Genomic DNA, 21,217 nt, shown 5'->3' on the forward strand with positions numbered 1-21,217 from the left:
GCTTTCTAGAGTGGTAACCGGACCATATGGTCCTCACCAGGCAACTTTGTTGAGACTTTATGAGGGAAAGATCTTGTGTGTATATCGAGATACATTAGATTCCTTAGGTGGGGCTGCCCCTAGGTACAAATGGCTGTTCGCATTCTGATCAGAGACTTGACACCGGTGGAGGAGTATGTGGATCGGGGGAAGTGGTAGTTCTCCTCCGCTCACACCATGGTCATAGGCATAGATGAGCATGCTTGCTACATGTTGATCAGATTGTCAAGGCCCCCATCCATAGATGTATACATTATAGCATGCTACATTCCACCATAGACATCTGATTACGCTAGGATTGCCTCTAAGAGAGGCTAGATCTCACCTTTCTTGGCAAGGACACTTAGAGATATGCAAAATTGGGAGAGGTCCTACTCATAAGAGGTAGAGATCCTAGATTTCCAAGTCAATGCCATCATAATTACATCTAAATAGGGAGAGTCCAATTCCAAATTAGAGGATAAAAACACCAGTTCTATTGTCTCATAGTATGAGACATATTTATTGGACATGTGGACCACTTATGATACGTGCATCAATAATGGGTTACAGAGATGGCCAAGATCATAGAGATACACATTTGCCCATAGGGTGGCCACAGTGCAATGGACTATGCCATGCATGGGAACCCTAGCCTTCAGTTCATAGATTTTTGACCTCACAGTTCACCCCCTCATATTAGGAGCAGACCATTTCCATATTCTTTCGATTTAACACTTCCCCAACACATCCAAGATTCATAGAGGACCACACCATCCACATACTACCAATATGACTCCCTCTAGCACATGCATGGCAGCTATCGTGCCAATCTGTTAGAGCATATAGATGAACCACACCATTCAGGATTCATAGAGGACCACACCATCCGCATACTAGTATTGTTGGGGTAAAGGCCAATGGCCCAGTCTATATCCCTTTGTACCATACATACATAATAAGAGCTTACCTTGATCTGGGTGAGTTAGCACCCACAATTTCGGTGTTCTCCCTTTCTTTGTTGCTCTCCGATAAGACCTCCTCTCCATCAACTGGTATCAGAGCTCATGGTGTATGGAGATCCTGGAGATGGAGAAGAGAATGCACTAGGTGGTGCAAAGCATTCTTTGCCTTCGATGTACTTGGTGATCTCCGGGGGAGAGGCATTTGCAGAACGAGGTCGGTGAGGACATCGCCACCACGGAGATTGCCAAGGTTTGCAAGGGACTTCCGTGCATTGGTGGAGATCTCATCCACAAACTTTTGGAGTTTTCGTTCGTGAGCTACAGCTTCATCTTTGTTACGTAGCAATTTTCTTGAAGAGCAATGCGAAGCATAGGACAATTTCTCCTCTTTTTTTCACTATAGAAGCTTTAGAAAAGCTCTCGGGATCCTGTTCTATCTTCCCACAAGCTTGTTGAACTGCTTCGCAACTCTCATGGGACAAAATTGAGCTGTACACAAGGAGTTCTCAAGCTTTTCTACTGCAAACAAGATGTTCTTCAGCTTGCCTTGCTACAGGAAAAGTTTTTGCAGTAACTCCAGCCTAGAATGATCCAAAACCAGGTTGTAATGAGTTGTGTTATGTGAGTTATCTATGCCACAGGCTGTTCCTACAGAACTGCAATCGAAAAATCTCAGGTACACATGGTTGTGGGCTTCTTTCCTGCATCTGGAAGCTTGTTTGAGATTTTCCCAAACTTTGGATACTAGTTGGGCACCTGATCGACAATTCAGAGCATTGTAGCAGGCTTGGAGGAGTTATAAATGGTAGTTTTAAGCACACACACTAGCAGGCTGAAAATTTCTTCAAGCAGTTTTTTGACAGTCCGGTACAGTAAAAGTGTTTTTCAACATTGGAAGCTCCAAAATTGAGCTCTATTAGGCTCTAAAAATTGTTTTCTATATATTCTAGCCTTCCACGGAGCTAGAAGTTCATTTGGGAACAAGCCATAGTCGCTACATTGCCATCTACAGTGGCTGGAATTGTTACAGGAAGCCTTGCTTTGTCATTTTGGAAGGTCACCTATAGTGTGTGGAAGCACCACAAATCTTGGATGTGAATACTACATTATTGCCTATCATATTTGGGAGCTAATGCAACTTTTGGAGCAACAAAAGCAATTTTTTGACTTGTGCAGGCACTGGGGCACTAAGTTGGATGCTTGGTGAGTGGCAAATGCATATATTTGATGCCTAAATGGATGCTCATATGCAGTGATGCCAAGTACATGCAGTAAATGCATTTTGGGGGCACTTACAAGGCATTTTTTATTCTCTGGTATGCAATTACAGAAAGTGATGCTCTTGATGTAACAGTCAATGCATGGTTTATGCTCTACAAGTCACTTTCAGTAGAGAATATCTCTCAAACTGTCAGGATTCAGAATCTGAGTTGAACAGAGAAGTTGTAGACTGTTTCAAGGGCTACAACTTTGCTTTTGAAAGTTTTCTGATTTGGATTATCTGTCAAAAGTTATCAGACCTGCAAAACAGCAGAGAGTTGCGGTTTGCAGCTTGTGACAGCAGTGGCGAATGCATATATTTGACGCTTAAATGGATGCTCATATGCAGTGAGGCCAAGTACATGCAGTAAATGCATTTTGGGGGCACTTACAAGGCATTTTTTATTCTTTGGTATGCAATTACAAAAAGTGGTTTATGCTCTTGATGTAATAGTCAATGCATGGTTTATGCTCTACAAGTCACTTTCAGAAGAGAATATCTCTCAAACTGTCAGGATTCAGAATCTGAGTTGAATAGAGAAGTTGTAGACTGTTTCAAGGGCTACAACTTTGCTTTTGAAAGTTTTCTGATCTGGATTATCTGTCAAAAGTTATCAGACCTGCAAAACAGCAGAGAGTTGCGGTCTGCAGCTTGTGACAGCAGTACAAAGTGAGCAAGTGACTGTTTTCAACAGAAAATTTTAAAAAATCAGTAAGGATTTTGGACCTGCTATAAACTGAGAAGTTGTAGAGTTTCCTACAAGCTACATTTCTTATGTTTATACTTTTTGCATCGGAGCTACCGTGCAAAAGCTATTGGCTGGTTTTGGGATGCCCTGAGGTCACTTACAGCAGAACATGTATTTGTGACTGTGACAGTGAGAGTGACAGTGTGGTTGTTGTCATTGTAGTTGATATTTTTTTGCCTTGAGTTTGGTACATTGGTGCAGTGCATCTTGATTGTTTAGTCATCCATTGTGATGGCTTCGGCATCAGAGTATGCATTGTTTAACATTGAGAAATTGGATGGCACAAACTTCTCCTATTGGAAGGAGCAAATCTACAATTTCTGGTGCAGAAGAAGCAAGTAAAGCCTATAAAACGCAAAGGCATAAAGCCAAAGGATGGGGAAGATGATGAAGAGTGGAAAGAATTGGATGAGCTTGCACGCTCCACGATCATGCTCACACTTTCAAAATCGGTGTATTTCAATGTGAAAGATACTGCAGGTAGTGCCTATGGTATGTGGACAAAGTTGCATGATCTTTATGAGAAGAAGAGTGCCACTTGTCAAGTGTATTGGCTGAAGAAACTCATAGATCTTTGCATGGAAGAAGGGACTTCAATGTCTAGCCATCTAAATGAGTTTAACACAATTTTCAGTCAACTCAGTTAAGACAATGTTCTTATTGGTCACCCTTCCTGAAAGTTGGGACACTTTTAGGACTGCTATAAGCAATTCAGACCGTGCAAGAGGCCTGACAAGCAGTGATGTTGAGAGTAGCCTTCTCACTAAAGAGGTAAATAAAAAGAACAATGCTAGAACTAAAAGTTTATGTGCTCTCAATATGAGAGGGAGATCATATTCCAGGGGGAAATACCACGACAGAAATACAAGCCAAGTCTAGAAGCAAATCTCAAGGAAAATCCCATGCCAAAAAGGATTTGGAATGCTTCTATTGTGGGAAGAAAGGCCATTTCAAAAAGGATTGCTACAAATGGAAGACGATAAAGGCAAAGGCAAAGCTAATGTGCAGCCCAAAAAGGAAGAGAAATCCACGGTTAAAATAGAGGAAGTGAATGCCGTAAGTAACAATAGTGATGAGGGTGACGTTCCTTATACCTCTATGATTGAGCATGCTTTTCTTGTAACTAGTGATGATGCATTGTCATAGAATATCTTTCCATGTCACTCCATAGGGAGTGGTTTACCATTTATGATGCAGGAAGGAAAGCCATGAGACTTGGAAATGATTATCCATGTGACATTGTTGGAGTGGGAGATATCCACTTGTCTCTTCCTAATGGTTCTACATTTGTACTCAAGAATATTAGGCATGTTCCAAATCTGAAAAAGAGCTTGATAAGTACGGGACAGCTTGATGATGATGGCTATCATGTGTTTTTTGGCAACAATACATGGAAAATTAGCAAAGGGTCACTTGTGATTGCTAGAGGTTCCAAGCATGGAACGTTGTACTCAATGCATGTGTCAAGCATAAGATGGATTCTTTGATGAAGAATGCTACTTGGGATTTGGTTTATTTGCCCAAAGAAAAGCATGCATTGCTATGGAAATGGGTGTACAAGATGAAGATGTCTCCAGCAGTTGCATTGCCTAAGTATAAGGCAAGGTTGGTAGCCAAAGGTTTTAAGCAGGAGAAGGGTATTGACTTTGATGAGATCTTTTCCCTAGTGGTGAAGATGACTACCCTTTGTATAGTGCTTGCATTGGTTGCCAGAGAGGACATGGAGCTTGTCCAAATGGAGTAAAAACAGCTTTTCTACATGGAGATCTTCATGAGAACATCTATATGCAGCAGCCAGAGGGGTTTGTTGTTTGCAGGGCAAAGAACGGATGGTATGCAAGCTTCAGAAAAGTCTTTATGGGTTGAAGCAGGCTCCTAGGGAGTGGTACCATAAGTTTGATGCATTTATGCGATCCCAAGGGTACACGAAGCAGGCTCCTAGGGAGTGGTACCATAAGTTTGATGCATTTATGCAATCCCAAGGGTACACACGGAGTGAGACAGATCATTGCCTCTACACAAAGAAGGCATCAGATGGCAGCCTTCTTATTTTGATTTTATATGTTGATGACATGCTTATTGTTGGGAAATCTACTTTGGATGTGGATGCATGAGACCTTTGACATGAAGGATTTGGGTGATGCAAGTCACATTCTTGGCATGAGGATTGTTCGGGATAGGAACAAGAAACTCCTTCATTTGTCACAAAAAGAGTACATTAGCAAGATACTTAAGCGTTTCAATATGGAGAGGGGGAAGTCCATAAGTACTCCGTTGCCTCCATATGTGAAACTCAGCCAAGCGGACAGCCCTAAGTCAGATGAGGAGCGGCCTGAAATGGCAAAGATACCTTATGCATCCGCAGTAGGAAGCTTGATATATGCCATGGTTGCTACACGTCCATATATTGCTTTTGCAGTGGGAGCTGTTAGTAGGTATATGGCAAATCCTGGCAAGAAGCACTGGGAGGCAGTGAAAGGTATCATGAGATACTTGAATGGTACAAAGAACATGCACATTTTCTTTGGGAGGAAGGACACATCTGTTGTTGGATATGCAGATGCTGATTTTGCAGGGAATGTAGATACCAGGAGGTTATTACAGGATATGTTTTCTCATTTACTGGAGGTGTAGTTTTATGGGTCTCTCGTTTGCAGCCATGTACGGCTGAGGCAGAGTATGTTGCAGCCACTGAGGCATGCAAGGAAGCTATGTTGCTTACTCATCTAGTGGGAGACTTGAGCATTGCAGGAGAGGTTCCAGTTTTGCACTGTGATAGTCAGAGTGCCATGCAGTTGGCACAGAATCCCATCTTTCATGCGAAGACAAAGCATATTGATGTGAAGTATCACTTCATCAGAGAGGTGATTGAGGACAAGTGCATCCAGCTTGTCAAGGTTCACACAGATGAGAACCCTACAGATCTTCTTACAAAGAGTCTTTCCTCAGAGCGGTTTGCACATTGTAGAGTATTGATGGATGTCGGATGACATTAGGATGCCCATCTTCTCCCTTAAAGGCGCATTGGCCTTTAAGCGGGAGGTTGTTGGGGTAAAGGCCAATGGCCCAGTCTATACCCCTTTGTACCATACATACATAATAAGAGCTTACCTTGGTCTGGGTGAGTTAGCACCCACAATTTCGGTGCTCTCCCTTTCTTTGTTGCTCTCCGATAAGACCTCCTCTCCATCAAGTATGACTTGACCAGTCCCTAGACCACATACATTATAGCTATTTTGAGAATCTATTAGAGCACATAGATGAACAACTTGACATAAATGCCAAAACTCTCCTCCTCACTAATTCCATCCACATCACATCATAACACTTCTTCCCTTACACATTCAAAAACATAGGAAAGCCAGCCAAAGGGTTCACACCTCGCCAATGGAGTCTTATCTTGGTGGTTGCCAAAACTCTCCTCCTCACTAATTCCATCCACATCACATCATAACACTTCTTCCCTTACACATTCAAAAACATAGGAAAGCCAGCCAAAGGGTTTGCACCTCGCCAATGGGGTCTTACCTTGGTGGTTAAGGCAGGGGGAGGTGTGAGCGTGCGTGAGTTCGACCCTTGGCTAGGCTCCATCAGCATTGCCAAAATAAGAAGGGTCCATACCTTAATAGTTTGGTATGATGATGAGTGCAACGTGATTAGGCAACGCTAGCAGTGCGAGACCAAAGGCGCTCACTCGGACCAAGAATAAACTAGGAAAGAGCATCAACGTATAGTGTGAGGAAAGGAACGACAATTTCTAACCTGCCATGAACAAGATCATTTAAGTATTTTGTACAGTATTCATTCCAAGGAATTTTAGATGAAAGCAACTGGACATGTAGGTTTTCGATGAGATCAATCCACACTAAATCAATCTTACCTCTTGGAGCCATCATAAGGATGCCTGTACAAGAAATGGAGAGTATATTGTTGCTTCGTGGACTTTCAGAAGACCTTTGAGTTGGTACCCCGAGCTTGCCTCATTGCACTACGTTGAGCAATGGACATTGGAGATTATGTTATACGGGAAATCGTGGCTCTTTATAGGAAGAGTGTGTACCATAGAGGGACTATCAGTGGAGGCGAGTAGCACCCTTGGGTTTAAGCATAGTGGCCTCTCTCCCTCACCCTCTTTATTAATGAGATGGCCTCTTTTGTGAATACCCTAGGAGGTCGAGGATCGCCTATGGCATAGTTTGTCATACCCATCCTGCTATATGCAGATGATGTGGTGCTGATCTCAGACATAGCAAAGGGTCTATAGGCGCATTTGACAACATTGCAATAACGAGTTACTTGGATTCTATAGATGTCCCTTTTGTGCTTTTGATATAGAAAAAGACTAACTAGATCGTCCAAGATGGCCTATGCAAGTATACATCTAGAGGACATGGATATATCTTGTGAAGCCACATGGGACCAAGATGGCCTTCTATTGGGAGCATATGTGCAATGAAGGAGGTAGGGGCTGAATTGGTGAAGGCCAGAGATGGCAGGAAAGGGGGAAGAGGAGAGGGAGAGGAAAGAGGAGAGAGAGAGAGAGATAGGAGGGGAAGAGGTAGAGGGAGAGGGAGAGAGAGAAAGGGAGTGAGGGGAAGAGAAATAGAGAGACATGGGAGAGAGTGTAGGCAACATGTAAGAGGAAGGAGGTGGGAGTAGATAGTATTAGATGTCACATCAAAACAAATAGTGGTGGATGGGGACTTAGGTGAGAGAGAGAAAGGGAGTGAGGGGAAGAGAAATAGAGAGACATGGGAGAGAGAGTGTAGGCAACGCGTAAGACGAAGGAGGTGGGAGTAGATAGTATTAGATGTCACATCAAAACAAATAGTGGTGGATGGGGACTTATGGAGTCCATTTCCCACCTAAAAGGCCTCTAAAGGTCCTCTAAATTGCCCTTTTTTCCCCTTCATTACAGCCATTGCTTCACATTGAATTTTGCCCTACAAAATTTCACAGCATGGCTGTCCAAAAAGAGGCAACAAACAGCAACTACTAATCAACCCGGTAGGAGATAGGGGTGGTCTTGGACAATGCTTTCTGGCTGCCATGAATTTTCATCCTCAGGGAGTCCCCACCACTTGATAAGATACTCTATGTAGACCTTGTTGCGGAGTACTCTATGTAGACCTTGTTGCGGAGTACATGGTCTCTGAAACCCACGATGCGCTCTGGAACATAGAGGATGTGGCCGTCCTCAACCCTAGGTGGTCACTCAGGAAGAACATGGACATGCTGTCCCACATATGGTTTCAGCAAAGACACATGGAAAACATCATGGATCTTCGAGGTACTGGGTAGCTCCAACTGATATGCTACCTCTCCAACCTTGCGGATGATCTTGTAAGGACCATAATACCTATGAGCAAGCTTTGTGTTGGTATTACCTTTCATAGAGGCATAACGGTTCTTATGGAGACGCAAATGCACATAATCTTCCTCTTTGAACTACAAATGTCTCCTGTGTTCATCCGCATATTTCTTCTGCTTGGCTTGGACATCTTGCACATTCACCTCTTGCAAGTTGCTAAGCCCTACATTATACTTGAGGATAATATCATGGTTGATAGTGATGATGAGGAGGAAGTATCATGACAGAAGTGCCTCAAATATTCCTCCACCCATTTGTTCACCCTTTCCAACTGTCCATCAGTCTCAGGATGGTAAGCAGTGCTAGGTGTGAGTAACATACCCACTGCTGTAAATAACTCCTACCAAAAGTGACCCATAAATTTGGCATCTCTGTCACTAAGAATTTCCTGAGGGAAACCATGATGCTTAAAATGAAGTTCTTAAGCAATTCCCGCACTTGTATTGGCACTTCCTCCTGCTCAACCTTAGAGAGACGGTATGGGGCTTTGTTTATGGGCTTACTGTCACCAGGCTCTAGAACAATGGCATGATCCACATCTCTTTTAGGAGGCAATGGGGATGGCATTTCAGCAAATACATCAGCAAAGTTTGAGAGCAACTGCTGCATATCACAATCCTCAACACGGGGAATGCTACCCCCTGAGATACCGACACATTCAATGCATAGAGGGCATACTTCTTCCTGAGCTCTCTGGCCAACTGCCTTGCTGAAATTACCTACAATTCAGGAGTGGTAATGCCATGCAATGCTACAATTCTACCCTTGTGGACAAAGCTGAGTGACAGGGCATTTAAATCCATGCTGATTTTACCCAAAGATTTTATCCAATTGCAGCCAAGGACAGCATCTATTGGGCCCATGTCCAGTGCCAAGAGATCCCCAGCAAATTTATAATCCTCAGAGAGCTTGATCCTTGCATTTTGGCAACACAATTTACTGATCAAATGCTGTCCATTTGCCCCCTCTACTCTCAGCCCACGATCAATCTCAGTAGCAATCAGTCCCACCTTCTGTAAGGTCTTAGAATTGATGAAACTATGAGTGCTACCGCTGTCCACAAGCATACGAACAGTCCTACCATTAATTTGCCCTTTCAATCTGATAGTTTGAGCACTTTTAGCACCCATCAAGGCATGAAAAGAGAGAGCATAAATTGTTTGATGTGTATCCCAATAGATCTCCTCCTCGTCCACAGGAGCATTTCCTTTTGCATCCTCTCGCGCATGAAAAGGCGTAGCAACCTGATGCTCCACATGAAAAACTGTAGGCCGACGGCCTCGCATGCCACATGTGGGCTGAGTGTCATTGGATTGTATACCATGCATATTATGTTCAATAGCACCACCGAGATCAATGGAAAATCAGCCCCCTTCGTGGCTCCAGTATCTGGAGCTTCTTCCACGTCCTGTGCACCCTCTGAATTATCATGAGTGGCATCCAAGGTCTCAAAAGCATCTATTAAATCCTCATCATCTGATATCTCAATAATCATGCTGAGTTTTGCAGTACCACTGCTACGCATTTTGCAAACTTCCTGATGCTCAGGAGTCCACTTTTCACCACACTTGAAGCATAATTTTGACCGCTTTTTGCTGTCCATAATAGCCTTGGCATGTTGTTTAAATTTTGATTTTTCATTTCCAACACTTGGCTTAGCATCAAATGACCTGTATGGCTTAGCATATGGCATCTTGTTTCCTGTAACAGTGGGAAACCTTGCAAAAATTGTTACGCTCTAGCCGATGTGGCATGACCTCGGAAGAATCAGTCGACATTTCCCTTAAAGGATCTATCTTTGTAATATATTTGTTTGCGCTTCATGTAAATGATCGGGAGGGAATTAATGTCAAGGTCCTAGGTGAGGTTTGATAGCACCAGACTAGGTGGATCTAAGGCTAAGGGCCCAGTGCAAAGAATGTGCCTAGGGGCAAAGGATTTAATGCATCCCAAGAGAGGGGTGAAATGTTGCATTAGGAAGGCCCTATATGGATGACATGTGGCATGTAGATCTATCTAGGGAGATGGGGCTTGGTGAAGCTTGAGAGAGAAGAGAATAGTGATTTTTACGTATGTTTTTCTTGGCATTCTCGGTCTGCTTGAAAGCTTCAGCAAGGCTGGCTGGGTGGATTAACTCCGGTGCTGCTCCCGTGATTTGCAGTAGGAATAGATAGTTGTGAAATTTGTGACATTTGGTATCAGAGCACAAGGCTAGGAATTAGAGAAGGGACGGACGAACAAACAAGAGAGACAATCTGGGTCGTCGAAGGACCAGAGCGCCAAATGAGCGGAGAGTCCAAGTGACGGACAGACTGTATTAACGCTGCGACGTGACGACGACTTTAGTGGTGGTACGTGACGACGAGGAGACTGATTCCAGGCAGAACAGCGCAGTGGTCCTCTGGCACTGGCGAGCAAGAATTGCGGTGTGTAGGGCAATTGACGAAATTGTTGATGATCATCCCGTGACTTGGCTGTTAGCGCTGCCCGTAATCTACAATGGAAGCGTAAGGGATCCCGTAAGGTTGTGACGATAGGCGTGGAGCGCTAGTCGACGAGCAGTTGACCCGAAATCAGGATTTGGGCAGCGAGCACGTAAGCTGTGATCTGGAGCGGACGACAAGCTGGGAGATCAGAAGTGATGCAGCGGAAGCGCGGTGGCTCGTGTGCATCTTCGAGAAGATTTGGGGATGGGCAACCCGTAGCCAGAGAACATCTCGATCAGACATCTACACCTTGGCAGACAAAGGAAGAGGCCATGCAATCCAAGAAGGCTGTGGTGAAATCGTTGATGACCAGGGAGCTCTCTTTGACCTCCATCAATTCCGTGTTTTTTTTTTCTGGACTTTGTCGGTTAATGCTCTGCTTTCATAAACAGGATCTTATGAGTGATCAGCCTGCATGAGGCTTTGTTGTTGTAGCAGGGACAGATTATGCTTGACGGTATGCCGATGTGCTGCAGTCAGAGTTTGCAAAAGCTTCCCTAGGATAGGGAAAAGCGTCATTTGGGATATATGCCTGTGTTAAATGCCTAGTTAGTGTGAATCTGGGATTGCAGGAATTCCCTAGTATAGGGAATTATGTCAGAGTGTCAGTACACTGAATTGTGTCAGTTTGTAAATACAGTTTTCTAGCGGTGTTTAAAAAAAAAACAAAAAAAAACAAAACAAAACAAAACAAAACATCCATTGAACTGAATGGAAGCAGAAGAAGGGGCTTCCAGGAGGGACCCTGGTGAGTCAGGAGTCCGGCCGATCCAGCAGGTGTCGCGCCCAGTAGCTCACACTTTATCTGGCAGGATTGCATTGCTTGAGGATGCCTTGAAACAGTTGTTAGCGCAGCAGTTACAGGCCAATGCAGGGCAGTCTGAACTTAGGAGAGCGATACACAGTATGTCTGCCAGACCTTCTCGAGAGGAGAAGGGAAAGGCTCCAATGGAACCGGAGTCTAGTGTCCATACGGTCGAGCCCAGGAAGGCTAAAGTGCCAAATATTGCCAATTACAGGCCAGAAAAGTATTCTGGTCGGATGAACGACCGTAGCTCCGATGTCATTGAGACTTGGTTAACAAATGGGACGAGGCGTTCGCCATTTGTGAAATCAGAAATGACATCAAGAAGATCCGTGAGGCCACTCACATGTTTAGTGAGGCAGCGGATCGGTGGTGGATTAAACAACAAAAAGATGGTATAGCATCCACTACCTGGGAGGGGTTTAAAAGAGAGTTCAGGAAACACTTCTTACCTCCTGACGAAGCATCCCGAGCTTGGGATCAATATAGGAACCTTTGTTAGAGAAATTTATCAGTGGCAGAATACATTGATAAGTTTCGAGAGAGTGTAATGAAGATTGATGAACCCCTGCCTCAATCAATCCAAGTGAAAGATTTCATATTTGGATTGAATGATCGAATAAAAATGGAAGTTCGGGCTAAGTACGCGAACACGTTAGATGACGCAATAGCCATAGCCCTGAACTATGAAGATGCCAAGGGCAGCAGGCCAAGTGGGTTTGCACAGGTCGGAACCCAGTATGGGTATCCGAAGAAATATGGGTTTAAGAAGAAATGGACTAGTAGAGAGAGTGGTTCTCAGCCGAGTGGTCAAGCCAAGCAGGCGAAACCAGCTGAAACTCCTAAATCGAGTACCACCATTAGAGTGAAAAGGAAAGTAATCCCAATGGCAGCCCGGGCTTGGTCTAAGTCTCCCTTGAACCCAGAACAAAGGGAAAAAGCGAGGAGAGAAGGCTTATGTTTTGGTTGCCTTCAGCCTCATCAGTAGAAGGATTGTCCACGTAACAAAGATCGTCGGATGGCTGAGATGGTGATCTCAGAATGCGACGTGGAGATGGAGGGAAGTCCCAGAGCAGAAGAGATACAGATTCAGCTAGCGGGATCTTCTCAGAGGTTAGTACCTTGTTTGTTATGTGTGTCTGTTGCTAAGCTAGTGATGAGTGTACGTGATAACATCCTATCTAAGCCCGCAGCAACGGGGTATACAGCCTTTAATGATACGGAGTTAATTAAAATGAAAGGGCAAGTGGCCAATCATGATGTCATTGTGTTGTTTGACTCAGCGTCAACTCACAATGTGATTAACTCCAAGCTCGTGAAGAGGCTGAAGTTAAAAACAAGTCCATTTGACTATGCGTATACAGTCAGGATGGCAGATGGGAGTTCAACTGAAGTATGGGACCAAAGGGTTACCCAGTTGGAGCTTCGTATTCAGGACTATGCTGAGAAGCTTGATTTTGAAATGACTAAGCTTGCTCATGCAGATATAGCCCTGGGTATGGCGTGGCATTCTAGGAAGAATCCAGCCATTGATTGGAAAAAGCACTTATATCAATTCAAGATGAATGATGTGCTTTATGTCTTGAGAGGTGAGAAAGATATACCTGAGGGACCGTTGGTTTCCGTAATGGAAATCCGAAAAGCTCAAGAAGAGTTTTTATTCCTTTGCACAGCATCGGTAGAGCCGGTTGATGATTCTTCGGCTAGCACTGATGTTACGCAAAGTGGTGAGATGGCCGAGCTGGCTAATCTTATAACAGAGGAGTTCTCTGAATGTTTTAGGGATGAACTACCTTATGGGTTACCTCCAGAGCGGAATGTTCAGCATAAGATTGAACTGATTCCGGGGGCAGAACCTGTAAATAGACCTCCCTATAGAATGAGTTTTACTGAAGAGGCGGAGGTGCGTAGACAACTGGAAGAATACCTCAAGTTGGGGCAGATTCAACGAAGTTTCTTACCTTTTGCTTCGCCAGTGATATTAAAGAAGAAAAAGGATGATACGTTTCGCCTCTGTATAGATTACAGAGCATTGAATGATATCAGTGTTAAGCACAGGTATCCGATGGCTCGGATTGATGATTTACTAGATGCATTACATGGAGCCGTGATTTTCAGCAAGATAGATCTTAAGTGTGGCTACCATCAGATCCGGATTAGAGTTGAGGATGTGCATAAAACCGCTTTCAGAAGCAGGTTTGGTCATTATGAGTTTTTGGTAATACCCTTCGGACTTACCAATGCTCCAGCGACATTCGTCATGCTTATGAACGATTTACTACGTCCGTATATCGGAAAGTTCGTAGTACATTTTATTGACGATATCCTGATATTCAGTAAAAGTATTACTGAGCATCGTGAACACTTAAGAGTAGTGTTCAGTACTTTGAGGAAAGCCAGTCTGTATGTAAATAAAAAGAAAACTATACTGTGTATGGTTAGGCTTGAATATTTAGGATTCATAGCTACTCCAGAGGGGGTAGAAATGGATCTAAAGAAAGTGGCTGCGATACTAACTTGGCCAATCCCTCAGAGTCTAACCGCGCCTGCGATCATTCTTGGGGTTTGTCCAGTTTTATAGAAGGCATATCAAAGGATATTCCGAGATAGTATCGCCATTGACTAATCTAACCTCAGATAAAGTACCTTTTATATGGGGACAGAATCAACAAGAAAGTTTTAACACCATAAAACAAGCTGTGGTCACAGGACCGGTGTTAAAAATAGTTGATCCCCAGAAACCGTTGTTCCTGGAAACCGATGCAAGTGGCATTGCGGTAGGAGCAGCTCTTCTTCAAGAGGGAAGGCCAGTAGCCTTTGAAAGCAAGAAGCTTTCTCCCTCTCAGCGAAATTGGCCAACTCATGAATTCGAGTTGTATGCTATTATCCATGCTTTGAAAACATGGAGGCATTATTTGTATGGTTCAGAGTTTTATGTGGATGTGGATCATGATACTCTGAAACATTTTAGTAAACAGCCTAACTTGAGGGGCCGCCAAGCTAGGTGGGCAGAGCTCATGCAGGAGTTCGTATGGTAACGTATGGAAAAAACTATGACTCTTTCTAGTGTGTTTTATTGAGTTCTAGAGTAGTCGTTGACTTCAGGAGAGTGTGCTAAGTTATCACCTCGATACTGTGGGCCGTGGTTAATTCTAAAGAGAATAGGCAAGGTAGCCTATAAATTAGAATTGCCACAGGGGTGTAAGGTGCACCCGGTTTTTTATGTTTCGCGCTTAAAGAAATTTTTACATACGGGTGACTCACTAATCGAAGGTGTGGTTTTGTTTCAGGAGATAGAGGATAATGCGAGGCGCAAACCAACAAGAATCCTGGACCGAGGAACAATGCAAATACGAAATCGGAAGATACCCACGGTGTTGGTTGCATGGCATGGTCAGCCTCTATCCGAAGCTACCTGGGAATCCGTATACCAGTTGCGGAGAGTGCTCCCAGACTTTATAATCGAGGACGCTGATGTCTGAAGAGGGAAGGAATGTTACGCTCTAGCCGAGGTAGCATGACCTCGGAAGAATCAGTCGACATTTCCCTTAAAGGATCTATCTTTGTAATATATTTGTTTGCGCTTCATGGAAATGATCGGGAGGGAATTAATGTCAAGGTCCTAGGTGAGGGTTGATAGCACCAGACTAGGTGGATCTAAGGCTAAGGGCCTAGTGCAAAGAATGTGCCTAGGGGCAAAGGATTTAATGCATCCCAAGAGAGGGGTGAAATGTTGCATTAGGAAGGCCCTATATGGATGACATGTGGCATGTAGATCTATCTAGGGAGATGGGGCTTGGTGAAGCTTGAGAGAGAAGAGAATAGTGATTTTCACGTATGTTTTTCTTGGCATTCTCGGTCTGCTTGAAAGCTTCAGCAAGGTTGGCTGGGTGGATTAACTCCGGTGCTGCTCCCGTGATCTGCAGTAGGAATAGATGGTTGTGAAATTTGTGACAAAAATGGTGCTGCTGCTGATTTCCTTTCATGCCAATTAGTCACCTTAGGCTCCTTCTCAGCCTCATTTGCATTCCCATATGTGCTGCCCGTTGTCATCTTATACGTGCTGGCATATCTGGGTTCAAACACCTCTGCCAATTGGGTTGCACGCTCAATTGTTTGAGGGTTATGTGTCTTCTCATCTGCAGCTAGTGAAGGACTCAATCCTTGGATGAAACACAACTTCTTCCCTCTCTTAGATACGTCCTGTACAAACAAGGAAAGTCTCGAAAAGCGCTACAAGTACTCTTGGACAGTACCAGTTTGTGATAATGCATAAAATTCAGCCAGATATTACTCCAGTATGAGCGGGGATACAAATGTGGTGATCATAAGCTCCTTGAACTCCTTCCATGTGGTTGGTCTCTGAGGCGAGTCCCTCATATAACGCCACCAAGTATGTGCATACGTGCAAAGATTATGCGGTCCTCATCGTGCTTTGGGTAAGCAGAATAATGTTCCAGCTTCGTAAGCCACTCCTCCAGCTCATTAGGTGTGCGAGTGTCACCTTTCAACTTATGCACAGTGAGTTTATCCTTGATATCCTTGGCTTCAAATAAATAAATAAATAAATATAAATATAAATATAAATAAGTAGATATCTAAATAAATAAATACTTCCTTGTAGTTCCTCATTTCATCAATACTTCCTTTTTAGAGGTCTTTTAGACAGTGACATTCATCCATAGCATTTGGGCCTTATCTCACTTGAGACTGCTATTACAGACTTTTTGCCACCATAGCCGCATACAACGCTAACCCCCGCTTAGGGTTGACATCTCCCCCAGCTTCCAGATGACCATCACGGTACTGCTAGTCTCCATCTTCTCCATGAGCGTAGCATTATGTTTTAGTATCGTTATGATTATGGCTCTTTTGTATTTATCATGGGTGTTAATGCCCTTCAAGGCTCCAAGTCCTTCAACTCATTGTATCAGGTTCTTTCAGTCTCATAGATCCTTTGGTCTTTTAAAGACTTTTAATAAACTTTCTTTCTTTCTTCCTCTCCTCTCTATTTTGGTAGCGAGACCTCACAGTTGGATAGCAGGAATGAAATGATGAACTTGGAGGCTATAATGAGGCAAGCTTATTTAGGGGAAACAAATATAGACACATGGGTTGTGTGACCTTTCAAAAAGGGAGTACTGATTTTTTGAAATAATGGATGCCATGAGGCTTGAATTTATCCTCTTATTAAAAACTTGGAATAGGATGAGTGCATAACGATATTTAGTATGGAACATGTTTTTTCTATGATGGGAATGAGAAAAAGAGAAGGGAGGAATTTGCATATTTGATTAAGCAAATTCTTAACTTGAACCTTAAGGTAGTTCAAACATACAGACCCAAATGATACATTTGGGTTAAGGTGGATCCAAAAAAGTTCTTGCATTCTAGTTTGGGCTCAAGCACGTCAATCTTGCGAGTGAGCATTTGGCTATTACATATAAAATTTGTCGAGCTCCAAGCTGCTATGCCCCCCTCTTTAGGATGGAGAGAAGGACTAAAGAATCTAGTATACTTTCCTTGGTTTACTTAACTCGAGCTGCATGCTGCTGTGCCCCCCTCTAGAATCCAATTTACTTACCCTAGTTGCACTCGCCTCAACTTTTGTTTTGCTCCTTTGAAAGGAGATATGCATACGATGAAGTCTTTTTGGTTTTGTAATAAAATAGCCCTCTTTTTGTGTGCTAGCCCTCTTTTTAGTTTAGAAGATCATGTTATGCTCTGATGCATGGGGGAGAAAAATGCAAAGGAAATAAACTAGGGATAGAATGTCAAACGAAAAAGAAAAAGTAAGTAAACATGAGCTGTGTTATCAATGTACAATTGGTGGAACAAAGCAAATGAAATATGGGATTGTAGATAAGAGGTTGTAGTGAGGATGATTTCGTTAGCCTCGTTGTATTATATGTAAGTAGACAGCGTGGATGATATCTCCACTAAAAGCCTTTGCACATACTTATGCCCATGTTCAAGCAAGCCTAAGATGAGGGTGCTAGTAAAATGGCATTTTTGGAGTAAAATGACATTTTTGGTTTGTGCTCCAGTACGTTGCCTTACTCGTTGCTATATCCCTTGGGATGCATTTTGTAGGTACACAAGATGCTCTTGAGATGTTTGCATGAGTGCTTCAGCCATACTATTGAGAGGAATTGAAGCGTATCATGGTAATGTACATTGGCGAGCTAAGTTTTTACTTTCTAAGATTAGGACTAGGGTTATATGTATTTCGAAGTCCCTATCTATTTCAAGTGTTGTGTGGTTCATTAAGGGAATATATATCGTTGTGTCTTCTCTTTTGTATTACCTGCTGGCAAAGGAGTCTGCTTTTGCTTATTTATATACGAAAGCGTATGAGGGATATGGCTGTGTGATGCAATTAAACAATAGGATCGTGTCATGGGCACACTTTCCCAAGGAGTGTTTTTCCTACCACATAGAAACTCTAGCTGGTTATTAGGAAACCCAAAGATTAGGAAGACAAAGGATCTCTTTAATTAAATAGTAACGGCGGGAAGGGTTTTTGTGATGTCATAAGATGGTGATGGGATACTTCCTAGTGTCTTATCCAAACTATGTTATTTATCTATCCAAACTATGCCATAAATTTTCCTATCGTCAAATACAATGGCTTTTTTGTTTACACGTGTAGATGTGACTTTGGAGAATTCAAAGCCTACATTGTTCGCAAGCAAGTGCAAACACATGAAATTATGAAGGATCCAACATGTTTATGGTTTGTGGAGCACAATCAGATATCTTATACATGCATGGATCACAAGGTAGTTATGATGGCCTATGATACCTCTTTCTATGACTAGGGAAGGCAGCTAGTCTGATAATATACAACGACATGGAATGGCCTAAGTTTGTTTATGACACATGCTTAATGTCATGATAGCACTCACAGATTGTATCATTATTAGCTTGCCTCTTCAACCAACTTGTCCTATTTTCCAAATTGAAAGGACTACTATATCCATTAGAAATGCCATTTCTTTGTCCTCTCCATACAACCTCATTCATCGGATGATTAGCTGGACCAAGTTCAAGAGACCCATGTTCATATAGACCAAGCTTGCATCCTACCAATTAGCTAGCATTTTAGGCACAAGGGTCCATGGCTCCCTTATTCCACGTTTATTTTAGGTACTATTAGATCTATTGGCCCCTTCTACCATGCCTGTCAACACCCCCCGTTTGGTTGAGGAACACAATCATAATTGCTCTTGCAGTCATAATAGATGTCCTGACACATGGGCCCATACCCAAGGATTGTGAAATGCTACACCAGCACAAAGGCAATTGCCTTTGACATTCAATTCCGCATATCATGACCAGTGTTGCCATAGGCTGAAACCTCTAGCAATAGTTGCTTTGTGACACAACCATCTATCATTGATCTTTTAGTCTTTCTACCCCATCATTAATGTATTGCCACAGAAAAGATTATGAATTTAATGTCATGATGGAATGACTCTTGCCCAAAGTATTGCCTTGTCAGGGGTCTTCAATTCCCACAACATAGCAACATATGCCCCCAAAGTTACTAAGGAAAAGATTTTGGCAAAAGATACTCTAGGGAGTTTCCACAAATCTTTCATTTTTCAAGGTTGTTTAATTCCACATAATACATGGGATATTCATCTTACCCTCTCAATCCATTTTGTATTCCATGCGCCATTGGAGGAATGTGGCTCCTTAGACCATGCTGTGAGGGGGCCAATCCAACGCCTCCCAACACCTCATGCATAGATAACATACTATTGACGTCCCTTCTAGTGTCCCTTGATGCAGCCAGGCCTCATACTTGAGCGATTGATTTCACCTTTCGTACAACCATTGCAATTGGTGCGCCTTGATTTCTGCCCTACATTGCTAGAGGCAACAATGCTCTAGGGTTCATTTAAATTCCTTTGCCAAATTGTGTTACCGGTATAGAAGATGGAAGGCCGAAGCCTTACTGATCTCTTTAGTCTAAGATGATTATAGTTTCTCCCATTTTTACTCGTGTTGCACACCCACGGAGCAATGTAGAAAAGAAATCTTGAAAGCTCTATGCTTCTATGTGGCATAGTTATGTTGTTAACATTCACATTATCCAGGCAACACTATTCTAGCGATTGGGGCATTTTAAGACAAAATAGCCTCAACATTTGTCTATATTGATCAGGTCAGATATCTACAAAACTCTTACATTTTCACCTACGCATGTACATGTTGTGTGTGTGTATGTGTGTTCACGAAGAATATTTGTTCGATACTTTTTGACTAGGAGGGAATCTTGTGCCCCCTAATGGTGCCTTTTAGAAGGAGAAACATCGTATCATTCACATAATCCATTTTAATAACTAGTAAAAATATCCGATTTCCTCTTGCCTTGTATTAAAATTAAGAGGATCATATTGTTTTTCACTTTCCACATTGTGAGGCCCACAAATTTAGGTCATTCAGCATATATATACAGTAGTGTGAAGAAATGGGCAACAAATTGAGATGGTCTGTGCATATGTGTACATATAACCATATTCATAATCATAGATAAAAAAAGCAGAGGTGATATAGCGGCAAATTATATACTAATCACAACAACTATAAAAGATTAACATATTAAGATATATGAATCGCCCCCCCATTTCCATGGGGTTCATCCCTAAGGTTGAAGTACCACCAAACGAACAAAGTATTGGCCTAAACAGAGAAGAGATCTTCTAAGGTAGGGCTGGCATTGTTATGTGTGAAGGCACCTTAATATATTCTTTTTTCTAGAGGATTTCCGACATGAAGGTTCCTGGTTCAGAGGGAATTGTGTGTAGAATGGAAGTGTGTACTACTTAAGGCAGATGTTTGTGACTTGGACTAGACTTGGATCTCTAGGACCAAGGATGATTGTGAGAGCTATATGGTTGGACAATGAATGTGTATGTATCAAGCCTTTAGAGTCAAGCACACTAAGGTTATATTGTCAGCAGATGTTGCAAGTGCAATATCATGAGTGTTGTACTTTTTCTCATGTGCCCTTATATTTGTCATGGTATACTTGTACCCTATTCACGTCTCTACATGTCCTGTCATATATGATGGAGGATGTCTAAAAATACATAAAACTAATACTACTGGATACTGTGCTGGTCTTATTCTAGCCAATGGGGCCAAGGTACTTAAGCGTGGGTGTGACCTGGACTATCCAACCTACAGTCCAAAGCTTTCTTGCTGCTAGGCATTGGAAATCCAGAGTGCACAGTTATTTATAGGCAGAAAAGGTAACATCTGAGAGTTTGGTCTTGCAGATCAGTGAAGAGGCATCCCCGCTTTCATTCAAGGGAAGCCCATACTGGATGGCACCTGAGGTACTGTATTTTGTTGTTACTTCTTATGAACCTAGTTCGAGTCGTAGTGTTTGTCAAAATTTATCCAGTTTTCTTTTAACCTTACAGGTCATTCTACAAAAGAATACGGGCTTTGAACTTGCTGTGGATATTTGGAGTCTTGGCTGCACAGTGATAGAGATGGTTACTGGTAAACCTCCTTGGTTCCAGTATGAAGGGGTAAGCCTTTGGATC

General features: G+C 42.7%; 1 protein-coding gene across 2 annotated transcripts in view; it reads left to right on the forward strand.

Moving 5' to 3' along the window:
* Positions 1-21,217, forward strand: part of LOC147905112 (uncharacterized) — an 87,287-nt gene that overhangs the window by 38,258 nt on the left and 27,812 nt on the right. For both annotated transcript variants that reach the window (XM_087390220.1, XM_087390224.1), the window contains exons 8-9: positions 20,945-21,004; positions 21,092-21,202. In XM_087390220.1, coding sequence (XP_087246346.1) covers positions 20,945-21,004; positions 21,092-21,202 — 171 coding nt within the window. The remainder of the gene's footprint in view (positions 1-20,944; positions 21,005-21,091; positions 21,203-21,217) is intronic.

The sequence above is a fragment of the Dipteris shenzhenensis genome, chromosome 2 (assembly GCF_047967505.1).
Source record: "Dipteris shenzhenensis isolate YYH24624 ecotype China chromosome 2, Dip_SZ_1.0, whole genome shotgun sequence".
NCBI lineage: Eukaryota > Viridiplantae > Streptophyta > Polypodiopsida > Gleicheniales > Dipteridaceae > Dipteris > Dipteris shenzhenensis.